Raw genomic sequence first — 15,993 nt, forward strand, 5'->3', positions numbered from 1 at the left:
TCCCCCCTAAGGCCGCCTCCATGGCTGGCCAGTCCGGGGAGTGTGTATCCCGCTGATCCTACTCACTGCGCCATGTTAGTGGGGTTCAGGCAGGCACCAGACCCGAATGTCCTTCCGCTGTTGCGGACATGCTACCTGTTACACCATGGTCGCCTCTCGGTGAGAACCCACACAACTCCCGGCCTTAGGGGGGGAGTTGTATGGGTTGTCACTGAGAGGCGACCGGGGTGTAACGGTAGCATGTCCGCCCGGCAAGCGGAAGGACTCGGGTTTGATCCCCGGGCGGTGCCTGCCTTTTCTGGTGAACCCCCTACCTCTAACACCATCCCATCCCCATCCCTTACCTGTGGCCATAAACCGTAGTGTAAAGCGTCCCCATGTGGTTGGGGTTGTTTTACGCTACCCCGTGAGGGTGCGGATGGGGTGGGAAAAGTGTTGACTCCGCGGGGTAGAGAGCAGGACGTCTTCGGCTTTTCCTTCATATATTTCATGAGTAAATAGTGTTCTATTTGTTATTATAGAAGGACATATATTGAAAAGCATCAGAATATTTGTATGACTGATATTATATTGCAAACTTTGCTAAAGTTAATATCTATTTTTTAGTTTGTAAAGACTCTGGTGTTTCCATTTGATTGTAAACGTACAGTTACTTCTGAAGATTCCTTTATAATTGTCCGCAAGAATGGCAAAAGACGGCAGATTGATGACTAAATATGGCATTATTAAGGGAATACTTAACATATACCATAAAAAAGGGCATTTCTTGGTGACCAATTTGATTTAAGACAAAAATGCCATAAATGACACGACCTGGCAACCCCGGTGTGGCTGCCCAGGTGTGTGACGAGTCATGGATACCAACCTGTCTCATAAATTAACTTACCCGCGTTACTTGTTATTTACTTGTAGATCAACAATGCTATTGTTTTGTTTTATGATATATAATGTATATGAAAACAATGGTGTGTAAAAAATGCATTATTTATTTCGTTTTCTGTAATTATTGGTTTGGAAGTGCTGCCAACATTATTATGACGTGCGGATTGGTCCCTCATATCTGTCCCGGGGATGGGAAGTTGACGGGGTGGCTTGTCCATACCCCAGTCCCACGTATGGGGATGGGGACGGAAAGGGAATGGGGAAGACTAACACTATGGCCGTAAGGCTCTTCGTCTCATCAGCTCTCCTCCTCTTACTGATAGTCTTCTACCTCTTAAATTTCGCTGCCATGTTGCCTTTCTTTCTATCTTCAATCAATATTTTCATGCTGACTGCTCTTCTGAACTTGCTAACTGCAAGCCTCCCCCCCTCCCGTGGCCTCGCCACACACAACTTTCTACTCAAGCTCATCCCTTTACTGTCCAAATTCCTTACCCAAGAGTTAACCAGCATCTTCACTCTTTCATCCCTCATGGTGGTAAACTCTGGAACAATCTTCCTTCATCTGTATTTCTTCCTGCCTACAACTTGAACTCTTTCAAGAGGAGGGTATCAGGACACCTCTCCTCCCAAAACTGACCTATCTTTCAGCCACTCCTCTAACTCTTTTTAGGAGCAGTGAGTAGCGGGCTTTTTTTCACATTTGTTTCCTTTTTTTATGCCCTTGAACTGACTCCTCTGCTGTAGGAAAAAAAAAAAAAAAAAAAAAAAAAAAAAAAAGTCATCAATTACTCTGAGACTGAACTGGGTTCTATTACCTGTGTAGTCTGTAAACGCCAACTCCAGCTATATAAGCCTGTGGCACGCTACCAAGTTGACCCTACTCAATGGTTTGTATTTGTAACAGACAATCCTTTGTGGAGGAACCCAAAGGGATGCTGACAAAGCTTATGGCTTGATGATTGTGAAACTCGGGGTATTGAAAATACTGAAAAAGCGCTTATTTATTCTGGCCCTTAGAAAAGCTTCTCCCAATTTTGTGCTCCTCTTTTCGGTCAATCGTTCTCTTCTCTGATACTTCAAATTCCACAACCGCATGGTTGCTCTTCGCTATTGGACAATCTACTTTCAGATTTTCTATTATTTCCGGCTCCTAACTAAATACCAGGTCTAGTCTTGATGCCTCGCCTTCTTTCCCGAATCTGGTATGTTCCTTGATCCACTGAGTCAGCACATGTTCCATTGCCAGTTGCAGGAGTCTTCCTCCCCACGACTCGTCTGCTCCCTGTGTCTGCCAATCCTCCCATTCCACCTCCTTGCAGTTGAAATCACCCATTATAATGATTCTCTCACACTCCCTCAACATTCCATTCAGGCAACTCACCGTGTTTTATATCATCAGTTCATATTCTCGCAACTCCCATGCGCTTGTTCTTGGGGGCACATACCCTACTACATAATGCCTCCTTCCTTTAGCTCCCACAATTTTCCTTTCAACACCTCTGCCAAGCCTTCACCCTCAATCACCTCCTCCACCCTAATGCCTTTTTTGACCGTCAACATCACACCCCCTCCCTGTTCTCTCTTTCTGTCTCTCCTCCATATGTTGTATGCACCTTCTCCAATCCCCACCACCTCAATTGGGTCACACAACTCAAGTTTCCGTCAGACGTCAGTGTGTGTGTGTGTGTGTGTGCTATCTCTTCCCTCACTTCTCCTCTGCTTCCTTTCTTTCTTCTCCTTCTCCCTCCGTATTTTTCTCCTTCCTTCTCATTTCTTTCTTATACAGTGGTACCTCGTGATTCAAACTTAACTGGTTCATTTGGGCTGTTCGAATTAGGAAGCAATTTATCCCTTTGAAATTAGTGTAGAAAAAATTAATCCGTTCCAGGCCCCAAAATCCCCATATTTTTGGTAATATTTTTATGGGTTTATGTTATGCCCTGTGGCCAGATCACTCAAATATTGTCAACCAGACATATATTGTCAACTAAATATTGTAAACACATGTAACGAACGCATAAGGCAGGTTCGGTACCACGTACAAATGCGTAAAGCAGGTTCGAACGCAGGTTACTTGTGTTAGAAAATTTTCCATTCGAGTTCAGGTTATTGGTTATTTTCTAATGTTTGTTAGCCTAGTTAGTTTGTTATTCTCAAGTAGCCAATAATCTTTTTACCTGAGGACACGTCTAAGTTGTATTCAACCAATAGCGATGCTCCGTGTAGGTACGTACATATGTACCTACAGAATGTAGACTTGGCCATTCGGTACTGTAAGGCCAGATCAGAAACACATGCTCCACTCTCATGTTTTCGTATTATTTCCTTCTTCGTTTCCATATTATAATGCTTAAGCTTCCTACCACCACTTGCACTGTCACTTTTCACTTTCTTGGGAGCCATAATGAGGGTTAATTCATGAAAATATGCAAAAAATATCAAGAACAACAAAGCGTGGTGTTCAAAGCAGGGGAACAGAAACGTGACTGACAAGAATGGCTTCCAGCGTTGCCAGGTCCACGTTTTTCCCGCGAAATTGGGCTATTTTACAAGGGAGTGTGCGGGAAATAATGGCAGTCGCGGGTTGGCGTTTTTTGAGGCTGGAGTCCGTGGTATCACATTCACCGACTTGGCTACACTGGTGGCGTCGTCTGCAGCCATTTGTTTGTTCGAATTGCGACGCACATTCGAATTGGAGGACAAAATTTGTTTGATAAATATGTTCGAATTGGGAATTGTTCGAATTGCAAGGTGTTCGAATCACGAGGTACCACTGTTTATTGCTTTCGATTGGTTTACTTGGTTTTATGCTGTTTTCAATATCTTAAGTGAAGTCAACATCTGTTTTACTTTGTTTAATGTTGTTGATAAAATCAGCAATACAATGCCACCAAACTTTTGGTACATTGCCAATTATGGCCTCTATGATATCAATCTTTCAAGCGTTAGTAATAACAACCTTGAGGAATGCTCAAAAAGTGATCATCAACACACCTGCCTCTGCTGAGCGGTGCTGGTTGTCGTCAGAGGTAGTGTAGACCAGCTGCAGCACCAAGGGACGGCGAGTCACAATGCCGGTGCCTCGGGGTAAGAAGGATCGTCCCACCAGGCTCTCGAGGACACTGCTTTTTCCAGCACTCTGGAAAGGCATTTTTCTTGAAAACACCAAAAAATATGGGACTTGTACATAGAGAAAAGTCAAGCCAAGAATAATGAAAATCTGAAAATCATGCAAGAAAACATAAAACTTACTAAAAATCACATTCACCTAAATTTAGAAGAAACGACTGCAATTATTTTCAGCAATGTTTATTTTAAAATATAGGCAATAAACAATTCTTTCATTAGGTTAAGAAATTGTTGATTACATTTTTCTTTGCTTAATGTAAGCTCTTATGATTTCAATACCCCTAAAAACTACAATGCCTTATTTTCCTTTACATAATCCATCCACTCGAACGCCTGGCATCACGACATGGATCAAACAACAGATAAACATGGAACCTCTTCACATACACAGACAAGCACACAGACTTACACTTATGTACAAGATCACAAACACTCACACTGACATTGACCCACAAACAGTTACATAACGCAAACAGTCAACGTACTCGTAACACACACATCCATAAATACCAAACATATCACACTAACACTGATGCATACAAGCACTCATACTTTCCACGTACCATACGTGACTGGAACAGCCTCCCTCATCAGATTTTAGACTGCAGTACAATAGACTAATTCAGGAAACAAATACACACTCACTTGTCACCACAACACACCAACACTAACAATTACAAATGATTCACTTCCCTCCCCTGCACACTTGGCTCCCCCGTCCCCCCAACAGCCAACACAAATATGTGTGTTATGCACTTGTATAGGTGCCCTGCACATCATTAATCCAGATCCAGATCCACACACATTTGATTCCACACCACCTACCCCATAAGAACCACTTTGACTAGACATCTCACAAGAGCTAGCACTAATTTTACTTTTACACTTTTCTAGCTCTTTTCTGGCAATAACAACTACCTTCACCTGAAAAAGCAACATATTTTACCAAAAAATGAAGTTTGTCTCTGAAATACTTCTCATGTCTGCTAGATAATCCAATAGTAATACTTTTTAGTGGGGTAAATGTTAATATCGGGGACTACATGAACCACTAGGGAATTTTATGAAGGTGTTAAAGATAATTTCTACTCACTTATCCACCATAATTATATCTTTATTTATTCTAGCTAACACTACTATGGCAAGTGAATCTAAGAAAATTGGAAATCATCTGAAGAACTGAATGGGTATATAGAATTATAGTTATAGTTTTGAGTATATCATATTTCTATTTTCACTTTAACCCCTTCAGCACCGCTCCCGTTTCCCCAACCAGGGCTCGTATACCGCTCACCGGTCAGGCCGGGTGTCACTGAAAGGGTCAGACGAGGCGCCAGCCTTGTTCCTCCACTGGCTCCACAGTGTCTGAAAACTCATCACAGTCATCTACTACGTCACTATCACCACTTTCTGAGGTATCATCACTATATTCTTCAGTAGAAGCACCTGGCAGATATTCAAAGCCAGACTCGGAACTACTGCTGACCGACATAGTGGTGTTAACGGCGGCTGCAACAATTGTAGCGAATCCAAGATGGCCAGGCTAGGGACACAAAGTGATATAATCCTTCTCTTATGGAAGCAAGACAAGCACTGAGTCCCAAATGGCAACCCTGAGCCAGCCTTGAAATGCCGTGACGTCTCGTGACGTGACAGTCACTGATTTGCTTGAGTGACTGTGGGCAGAGCTTCAGGGTATTTCCAGTACATAGTACCACCCCCTAAACAGTGTAATAAACTATACCGCCCGTATTTACCCGCCCTCTGAAACAATAGAAAATTTCACGTACACCCGGACGTGACGGTATATCGTAGTGCATCCCCTGTCTTGTACATGCGTACGTGATGGTGCTGAAGGGGTTAAAAACTGTACTTTCCATAAGTCACCCATGGATTTTATAGACGGAACTTTTACAACATTCTGAAGCGTCTTTTCAGAATCTGATAACCAATTGTCACAAATACCATAACAATTACAATTACTGGTTATAAGAACTAAAATATTGACCCACCATCACTTGCATAGTGCTCTCTGAGGTAATTGTGGAGATTGACTCCGTGCCTCCAAAATACGATATTACGCCTCCATATTTTTTTTTTTTACGTCTATGCCTATAGTGCCGGTAGGCTTGCTTGAGGGGCCTGGATGGTAGTCGGCCCCAGCCCATATTGGCGCAGGCAGGTGTTTATAGTGGCGCCATCTTCTCTTGGCTCATGCTGCCCCAAGGAACTCATTCTTGATTCACCTGGACGATTTCCTCATGAATCCGGGTTGATGGGTGGTCTTCAGGACAGCATGTGGGTAGTTTTAAGCCACTCAGCGGTGACTGAAAAATCCGAGGTGGTAATGCGGGGATTCAAACTCGCGCCGTCCATCACGCGATGAATGTGGGCCCAGCATGCTACCACTCAGCCACCGCCTACCCTTTACATATATTATAGTTAACCCTTTCAATACGGTGACGCAGACGTCGGCGTCACAGTATGGAAAGGGTTAAGAGGAAATGGAAGAGGATTAATCCTCCTCTAAACCTCTTAATCCTCTTCTAAACCTCTTCCATTTCCTCTTAAGAGGTTTAGAAGCGGATTAATCCTCTTCCATTTCCTCTTAACCCTTTCCATATTGTGACACAGATGTCTGCGTCACATATTGAAAGGGTTAAGGGACGAAATACATGTCCCTCAACCATATTATGAAGGTGCAAGAACTTAATTCTCTCGCGCACGATGATGCATTTCATGTCATCAAAGGGTAAAAGGTCCTGGCGAACGATGACGCGAAATGAGTCATAGAAGTTAAAAAATTGATTAAAAATTAAGTTTTCGGTGAAAGTGCGTCAAATTTGGGAGCATCATTTGTTGGGATAAGTTTCTTAATGGTAACTTATTGCAACCTTTCTAAGGAGCGTAGATGAGGAGCTTTGAGCGATTTTTATTTGTTAGCCTCCTCCGACGGGAGAGGAAAAAAATAGTTTTCTCGGTGTAACCTGGGAACTAATCGGCGTATGAGGATTTTGAGGATACCATAAGAATCCTCACTAAATTCCGCTTCAAAATATATATTCGGCTAAAATAGTTGGCCCACAAAATTTCAAGCTAGCGAGTGGGGAAGAGTTGGTACTTCGGATTTATTGTCCACAATACTCTAGATGGAGACGTGAAACAAGTTTGTATTGTTTATAAATATAAATTTTCCTCTATTTTTATTTGCGCATGTTCTAGTACAAATCTTATGAAGCCATTGATACCAAGTTTATTGGGGTATGATATATCTGTGAGGGTTAAATATGTCCGGGAATGTAGAGTATTGCGGCAGCAAAAGAGGCCGGTCGGGCCTGAGAAATATATGAAGAGTGGTACAGAAACTTATTGGAAACTTACGGTGTGCGAGAGGGTTAAAAGTAAAGAAAAAGGCCTAATCCCCTAACCATCTTGGGAGACCCGTGGGAAATCGGAGTTTTTGGATAATTCACATTTTCACAATTCTGGAATTTTTTGTTTGAAGAAATGACTGTGATAATGCCTAGCACTGGCTGTGAAAATTTATGGGCTTACATTTTCTGGGGAAACCCAGGAAGGTAAACTAAAGTAACCCAGATGTCACACTGGCCATGCCCTGTGGTAACGGGTTCTTACCCAGCAGAGGCTAAAGGGCCAGTGCCATGGAGATGAGCACTGTGGCCAAATGCAGTTATAATGTATGCCCTTACTATCACCTTTATTTTTCTGCAGGTTAACTTATTGCATCATACTTTACTCATGTCCTGCAATTTTTTTTAATGTGAAATACAGCATCAATTTTGTTAGCAAAAGAATGTAAAGGAAAAAAACTAGACTTGATTGTCATAAAATAATATTTATATTAATCAAACAACATGATCTGAAGGCTGTCAAATTTTTCTACATTTTCATAAATTTATCATAGAACGTTTCTTATATGTTCTTTGAGGCACTAATATTGTAGCAAAGCACTTCTGATAAAAAAGGTGAAGCTCAGGATCCAGCAAAAGGACGAAAAAGACAAGGGTGATGGTTACGGTGCTGTGCGTTACGGGGCCCACCACACACCTGCGAGCCCACCACCACGATCTGCGGCAGCTGCAGGGAGTCAGCCCCGACGGTGTTGAAGACATCCTGCAGTTTGTTTATGATGGGTATGAGCGCCTCCATCCTGTAGCTCCTCAGCAGGCAGGACTATCGCCACACTGAGGCAGGCCGTGGTTGACCTGCGCGGCGATCAGCTGTTCAGGCGTCTGCTGCTGCCCGCCCGTGTTGTAGGAATCACCTCGCATTAGCAAAATAGCTCGCAGAAAGAGGCCCAACTTCCTTACTACTTCCATATTTCATTCATCACTATCGTTTACTTTCCCTGTTTCGGCTCCAATACACGGCAAAAAGATCAGAGCAACACTTTTAATCAGTAGAAGGCTTTATACCAAACGAGTAGGGTGGATTTTAGAAAGAATTGCCCCACGTTGATGTTCACTCAGTTCTTGCTTGTTTGGTATGTTAGTATGGTGTGTTGTTGTCTGGCGGGAGATATCGATCATTACAAAGATCACATGTGGACAAACTAGACCAAAACCAAGCAAATTGATATGTTTTCCTGCCGTGTAATCCCCAGTGCGCATGCGTGGTGGACAGCACAACGACTTATTTCTGCAAGGAGGTATTTCTCGCAACACCGTGACGTCGCCTCGCCTCTCGATCCACCTTCTGTCCTTTACATCCAGAAAGAAAAAAAGTGGTAACAAGGATTGTACCACCTTAGACTTATTGAATATAACCGTATCTATGTATCTATCCTATATAATTGATTGATTGATTGATTGATAATTTATTGTTGCATCGAACTTATGCCGCCCCTCCCTCACCCTCTACATCCCCTTTCCCCATGGCAAGTGTATACATTAGAATGGCCTGTAACCACCTTCAGAACAATATATTATGTAGGTCGTCGTTGTCGCAACGCCCGCATATCGGAGAAGGATAATGGAGAAATACGAGGCGAACGAACATCTAATCTGCAGTTATGTCAAAACTATTTTGCGTGAATGACAAACTTTATTGCTACGGAGGTATAGTTCGGGACTCTGTGATATTAATGGTGACCACTTTTTCTATTCCTCATATCTGTCAATTTATAATGCAAAATACTGTTATGCCGGACGTATTTCTTGGGTTCCGTGTCGCCGTCACAAGACTCCGTGGAAGGGAGATATGTATACATAAACACCTTGCACAGCTTCTGTAGTTTAATATTCTTCCTTAGTAGTGCAATTCACTCTTGACTCTTCACTGGCCACTAGCTTACTATGACTGGAACTGACTCCTCTCGCCCTCTTCTCCTATATATATATATATATATATATATATATATATATATATATATATATATATATATATATATATATATATATATATATATATATATATATATATATATATATACATACAGAACAGTACAGTCTAGAACGTTACAGTATATATTAGATCATACAAGAACATGTAGCAAAAATATGTGCGAGTTGACAACACTTCCCGCCTGGCGCCTGGCCGCGGGCCCCGCGGGGCGCGGGCGGGGCCTTGGTCCCCACCAGTGCTCCCACTTTTTGGGGAAATGACACTAAAAATCGGGAAATTTAATCAATTTTAGTGACAAATCTAGGGAAACTGGCAAATTTGGGGAAATCTAGGGAAATCTTGGATCAGTATTATAAAAGTCTAAATATGTGGAGTCCATGATTTTTTGGCGTAAATTATATACAGTCAAACCTTTCTAGTGCCTTTCAAGTTATCATTGCTCAGTGAAATTTCTTACCTAGATTTCTTACCTAGATGGGGAGAACCCCGTCTAGAATCAAGTGACGCCTCCAACCAAGACAGCAAGTAGATTGTCCTTTAGATGATCTGATGGTTGGCCAATGTGGCATCACCAAGACCACACAAACCCAGTGCCATAACACTCTTGACCAAGTGGCAAGACAATACAGTCAGGTTGGCAATCCCAAGTGGAGACACAGCACAGGACATAATTTTACAATTCAAAGTGATACTCAGCAACCCAAAGTCAATCAAAATCATACAAAATTTGACCAAGAGAGGTGTCGAGATGCCGTTTAAAAGCATTAACAGAATTCACTATGACAACTGATTCGGGTAAATTATTCCAAATGCTAATGACCCGCGCTGAGAAGAAACAAACATCAGTGTTGTAACGAGGAACAAAAAGCTTGAAGGAGTGGCCTCTTGTATCTCTGTTGTGATTTCTAACAAAGAGGTGACCTAGATTAGGACAAAACCCTTTCACAATGTTGAACACCACAATAATATGCCCACTTGGAATATGCGGTACAGTTTTGGTCTCCCCACCATGCAAAGGATATTGCTAAATTAGAAGGTGTTCAGCGTCGGGCAACGAAAATGATCCCTTCCTTGCGCAACAAATCCTACGAAGAAAGGCTTTCTACCCTTAACATGTTCTCTCTTGAGAAACGTCGCCTCCGTGGAAAACTGATCGAATGTTTTAAAATACTTAATGGTTTCACGAATGTAGAGAGATCAACATTGTTTATGATCGATGACACTTTGCGCACGAGGAACAATGGCGTAAAACTCAGATGTAGACAAGTAAATTCAGACTGCACCAATTTTTTCTTCACCAACGTTGTAGTGCGAGAATGGAATAAGCTTCCACCATCAGTGGTCCATTGCAACACGATTGACTCCTTCAAAAATAAGCTCGACCGTCACTTCCTTCAACGTAATATCAACTAGAGTAGAAATGCAACGTTTTGGAGTCTTCTGATTAATGTAAAATCACTTAGGTTTAAGGACAGACCACCAAGTCTGGACCATGGGGTCTGTGTGGTCTGATTTTCTATGTAAATCTATGTAAATAAGATCAGCTCTGATCAATCTTCCTTTAATGGAGTAAAGACTCAATCTAGCGATACGTTCACTATATGGCAGATCATGAAAACCGGCAATTTTCTTAGTTCACCTCCTCTGAACATTTTCTAAAAGCCTGTTCTCCTGTACAACCAGTGAACCAAACCACAGAGGCAAAGTCCAAGATAGGGCGAATATGAGAGATGAAAACTGCCTTCATGAAATCTGCAAAGGGTACTGTAACCAATGCCTCCAGCCTTGCCAGTGATTTCTCTCACATGTTAGTGAAACTTTAGGGAGGAATCCACCCTGACCCCAAGATCTTTATAGTTATCTACATCTTGTAAGGCTTGGTTTCCTATAAGATATGATAAAGGAACAGGAGCATCAAGGAAATTCCTACAAAAGTTCATTCTGGCACATTTACCAACTGAGAAAGATAAACCCCAAGAACTGCTTGTGTTGTAAAGAGTGTTAATGTCTCTCTGCAAAATACTGTGAGAAATTAAATGGAGACTTAGAAATTGTAGTAGCTAGGTATAGTTTTATATCATCAGCAAATAAGCAAAACTTACAATTTAGTTATGAAACAGCATGATTGATGTAGATGAGAAAAAGCAAGGGACCAATTACCGACCCTTAGGGAGCACCAATGAAAAAATATTATAATTTACCATATTAAATGCAGGGTTACTCAGATAATATGTGTCATACTGTTATTACAAGTCAATAAAGGGCTAATCTATACATGTAGACCCATTCTGTGAATAAGGCCAGTATTTTATTTTTTCTTACCAAAGCATATATATATATATATATATATATATATATATATATATATATATATATATATATATATATATATATATATATATATATATATATATATATATATATATATATATATACATATATTTTTTTTAGGTATTTCGTTGGGGATAAACCCCTATGGAGGAAGGCGGAGCATGCCGCGCAACCCCCAGACGGCCGGGAGAGAGATACCCAATTCTTTCAAGGAGGAGACCCAACAACGGGGCTGAGGGTGTCGGAAAGCGCCCACCTTCCCACCTCATTGGCAACTGATAGGTCTCGAACCCAAACGCCCAGTGTTGCCAACTCAAAATTTATAAATCCGCTAGGATGGCCTGAAAAATCCGCCAGATGATAGGTGAAGCTCTAAAAATTTGCCGCTAGATTGGACTTGAAAATCCACCAGTTACTCTTGTAAATTTTGCAATTCAGATCTAGCGGAAAATCCGCTAAAATGGCATCACTGCAAACGCCCCAGGCACCACGCCGAAGCACAAGGCCGAGACTCTACCACGGGAGCCCCCCCCCAGAGCAGTTAATCTACATACATGTTACACCCATTCTGTGATGGATGAAGATGATAATCAGTGGAAATAGGGTCAGTATTTTTTTTTCTTCTTACCAAAGTATAGTTAATCTACATACATGTTACACCCATTCTGTGATGGATGAAGATGATAGTCAGTGGAAATAAGGCCAGTATTTTTTTTTCTTACCAAAGCATAGTTAATCTACATGTTACACCCATTCTGTGATGGATGAAGATGATATTCAGTGGAAATAAGGCCAGTATTTTATTTTTTCTTACCAAAGCATAATGCCAAATTATGAAACATTAATTTCTTACCTAGGTAATGTGTAATTACAATGTGAATATATATTTCTCACTTCTTTTTCAATTTAGGCGTAATATGAAAGCTGTTGCTATATCATAGTACTGTTATCCTTTTTCTAGTGTCCAAATAGGCATATATACTGGTGTATAGTTTTGCTAAAAGATATGTCACTGATATGCTGATTTGTGATGATCTAATGGAAATAGAAAATTATATTTTTGAGCAAATATTTATTTCAGTGTTCCTAGGTAGTTTAATTATAAAAAATATATACTGTTTTATGCATTTTATGATAAACAGTAGCAGGAATAACAAGTAAAATGAGCTGGCACACATTAAGGCAGTGTTCTACGATTCTGGGGAAGCTGTGACCAATTTCGGGAAATTTTGACATCTATCTGGGGAAATCCTGGACTGGCAGAGTGGGACCCCTGGTCCCCGCCCCCCTGCTCGCTCCTCCGGAGTCTTCCAGAGGCCCATAGACCCCGGGGGAAGCTCCCAGCACAACAATACTGTAGTATGTGATGTCAAGAATCGCTACTTTCATTAATGCTGGCTGTCCGCCAACAAGAATTCTATGAGTTCAAGAAATCTCGGATGCAACACTGATCAGTGTTGCATCCGAGATTTCTTGAACTGAAAACGGAACGCGTATCGATACGCGTTCCGTTTTCAGATTCTGAATCATACGTACACGTGACGTCAAAAACCCGACTCCGTCCCTACAGTGCTACCATCCCCGTTGACACAAACATACTGTTGCGAAGACGACCATTCCCCTGTCGATAGCTGAAACAAGCTGTTGCGGAGGCTGCCATTCCCGCCTCCTTTATGGCCGTGCTGACAAGGAAACGAGCATTCCCCCCTCCAGGAGTCACGTGAGGGAATGCGGGCAGCTGATTGGAGGCGGCCCGAGGTGTGGATGGAGCCGGCAGACGCCCATCCGGAAGTCTACTCTGCCCCGCCCATCCGAGAGGAAGTCTACTCTACCCCGCCCATCCGAGAGGAAGTCTACTCTACCCCGCTCATCCGAGAGGAAGTCTACTCTACCCCGCCCATCCGAGAGGAAATCTACTCTACCTCGCCCATCCGAGAGGAAGTCGAGCCTACCCCCGGGATCCGTGAGGTAGGAGCATAGCTGGGCTTGATAACAGAAAACCTTATTCCCGATAACCGATAACTGATAATGGAAAACCTTATCGGTGATAACCGATATTCGTTAACTGGAAACACAAATATAGGCGATAACCGATAACCGATTCCCGATATAAATCCACAATTCCGATGCTAGCTAGCGATAAGTCCGATAGGCGAAAACGATACTATATTGATATTTCAAATAAAAAACAGATGTATTCAAATTTTCATTATCTGTATTTCAGAAAACTTACAAAACCTGAAAACCACACGTTGACACGTACCAATGGACGGTAATACTAGAAACGCCTGAACCGGTGTTGTTTTGGCGTCCCCACCAAAGAGACTCCTTGGTCCCCACCGTCAAAAGCTGGCGCTTTTGTTTACAAACACTGCAGGTCTCTCGTGAACTGCGCATGCTCAGACCAGCAAGCGTAGACCTGTACAGTCTCACAAAGCTTTATAACCGCAATTAAGAGTTGCTGGAAGGCTGAATCAGACATACAGTACCACTACCACCATCCCCGCTGTTTCTAGAACGACACTACGAGTTGCATTTATATGAAGAGAGTGTCGTTCTAGAAATAGCGAGGATGGTGGTACTGTATGTCTGATTCAGCCTTCCAGCAACTACTCTTAATGTGCTAAAAAGCTTTGTGAGACTGTACAGGGCTACGCTTTCTGGTCTGAACATGCGTAGTTCACGAGAGACCAGTGTTTGTAAGCAAAAGCGCCAGCTTTTGACGATGGGACACCAAATAACACGACACCGGGTGCCTTCAATACCAATGCATGCTCACAAACGAATATGGAATATCAAATTTGAGGCAATGAATAATAATTTTTTGGGAAAAGTTAAATGGTTTTTCTCTGATATATTTATTTTTTAGTCTAACAAAAAAAATAAAAATAACCAAGTGCTTTAATGTTGATCTAAGTATGAAATCTCTTCACCGAAGATATTTCATACCCCGAAGTTTTTCCATACAACACGTACCAGGCGCCCGGGCCACGCATGCGCAGTAGGGAAAAGGCAACGTACGTTTTTTTTCTGAGAGGCGGAAAAAAGTAACGATTATCGCTAGTTTGGTTACAAAGGTAAAGAAGATACCGATATATATTTAAATAAGTAGCGGATGGCCGATAACCCGATTTTGTTATCAGCGATAAAGTATCGCGATAAGTTATCGCGATAACGCCCAACTATGGGAAGGAGTCGCCTCGCGCCGCCCTACTGCTGCCTTTCTACAGAAGCCGTTTGTGAGCCTCCGTGTGCCCTTCAAATGATCTCTCCGCGGGATACCAAGCGCCCGGAGATCGAGCCACGGATAAGCGGTAGGGTATTTGTACAGAGGATCGGGAATACACACAGGAAAATACAGGAACACAGTGTTTATTTACCCAGCGGCGTCGGAAGTACGAGTTACTAGTCAGTGCGTCACTGGGGGTACTAGTCCGTCACCACCGCCACACACAACGAACCCGTGGCTGGCCAAGGGAGGCCAGGAGGTACGCAAGACCAGGAACGAGGCGGGTTGCGTAACAATGTCGAGAAAGGCGAGGTTGGCTGCAGTAACCCAGGAAAAGTGAAGAAGGGAGAAACTTGGAGAAAAGTTGTACTCCTACTCCGCCAGTCCACCACATGCAGCCACTTGCTTGCCTCGCCGCTGCTGCTCCAACCACTCCACCTCCATTATCACCACTGTGTGCTATATCTGTTCCATTGCTTCTTGTTCCATCATCGTCAGCTACAGGTGGCCATTCTACCTCTACACCTGCAACCTCTATACCCATCCAAAAGATGGCAATGATAACGTTACGTTAACAGCTTGGGTTCAGTGTTCACAGCCTTGGATGAAGAATACTCCAAGCTCTCAGCCATATGATAACATCACCATTGAAGCATGAACCTGTTGGTGATTGCCAAAAGCACACACACAAAAAAGAAAAGAAAAAGGATTGCATCAAAGCTTGTTCTGAGACTTCTCCAACCTGGAGACAATGAGGAAGGTGGTACTTTCTGAAAACTGCACCTTGAGTGGGTTATCCTGCAATGCAGAAGACCGCGGGTGCCAGGTGCCAAGGTTACTGCAAAGATTCATAATAACCCTGATAATAAAAAAAAAAAATATAACATGTTTTCAAGCACACGTATATGGTTATGAACACTGAAGTCAAACTAAAAAAACTTTAAAGTTTGTTCCTAAGAAATGTAAGTTATTGTTATATAATTTCCATCTTCCTCAGTTTTGATCAAATCTTTACATAATTATGAGGTATCTATGGATAACTGAATAAAGAAAAA

General features: G+C 42.2%; 1 protein-coding gene across 5 annotated transcripts in view; it reads right to left on the reverse strand.

Annotated features, from left to right (window-relative positions):
• The window catches only part of LOC127007396 (dynamin-1-like protein), a 39,923-nt gene extending 31,623 nt beyond the window's left edge, over positions 1 to 8,300 (reverse strand). For 2 of the 5 annotated variants that reach the window (XM_050878325.1, XM_050878323.1), the window contains exons 1-2: positions 8,083 to 8,300; positions 3,880 to 4,024 (exon numbers count right to left, since the gene is read on the reverse strand). In XM_050878325.1, the coding sequence (XP_050734282.1) occupies positions 3,880 to 4,024; positions 8,083 to 8,184 (247 nt within the window). In that variant the 5' untranslated portion in view covers positions 8,185 to 8,300. The remainder of the gene's footprint in view (positions 1 to 3,879; positions 4,025 to 8,082) is intronic. The other 3 variants (XM_050878327.1, XM_050878326.1, XM_050878324.1) reach the window with 2 other exon arrangements.
• Positions 8,301 to 15,993: the final 7,693 nt, after the last annotated feature.

This window comes from Eriocheir sinensis, chromosome 35, assembly GCF_024679095.1.
Source record: "Eriocheir sinensis breed Jianghai 21 chromosome 35, ASM2467909v1, whole genome shotgun sequence".
NCBI classification, from domain to species: Eukaryota; Metazoa; Arthropoda; class Malacostraca; order Decapoda; family Varunidae; genus Eriocheir; species Eriocheir sinensis.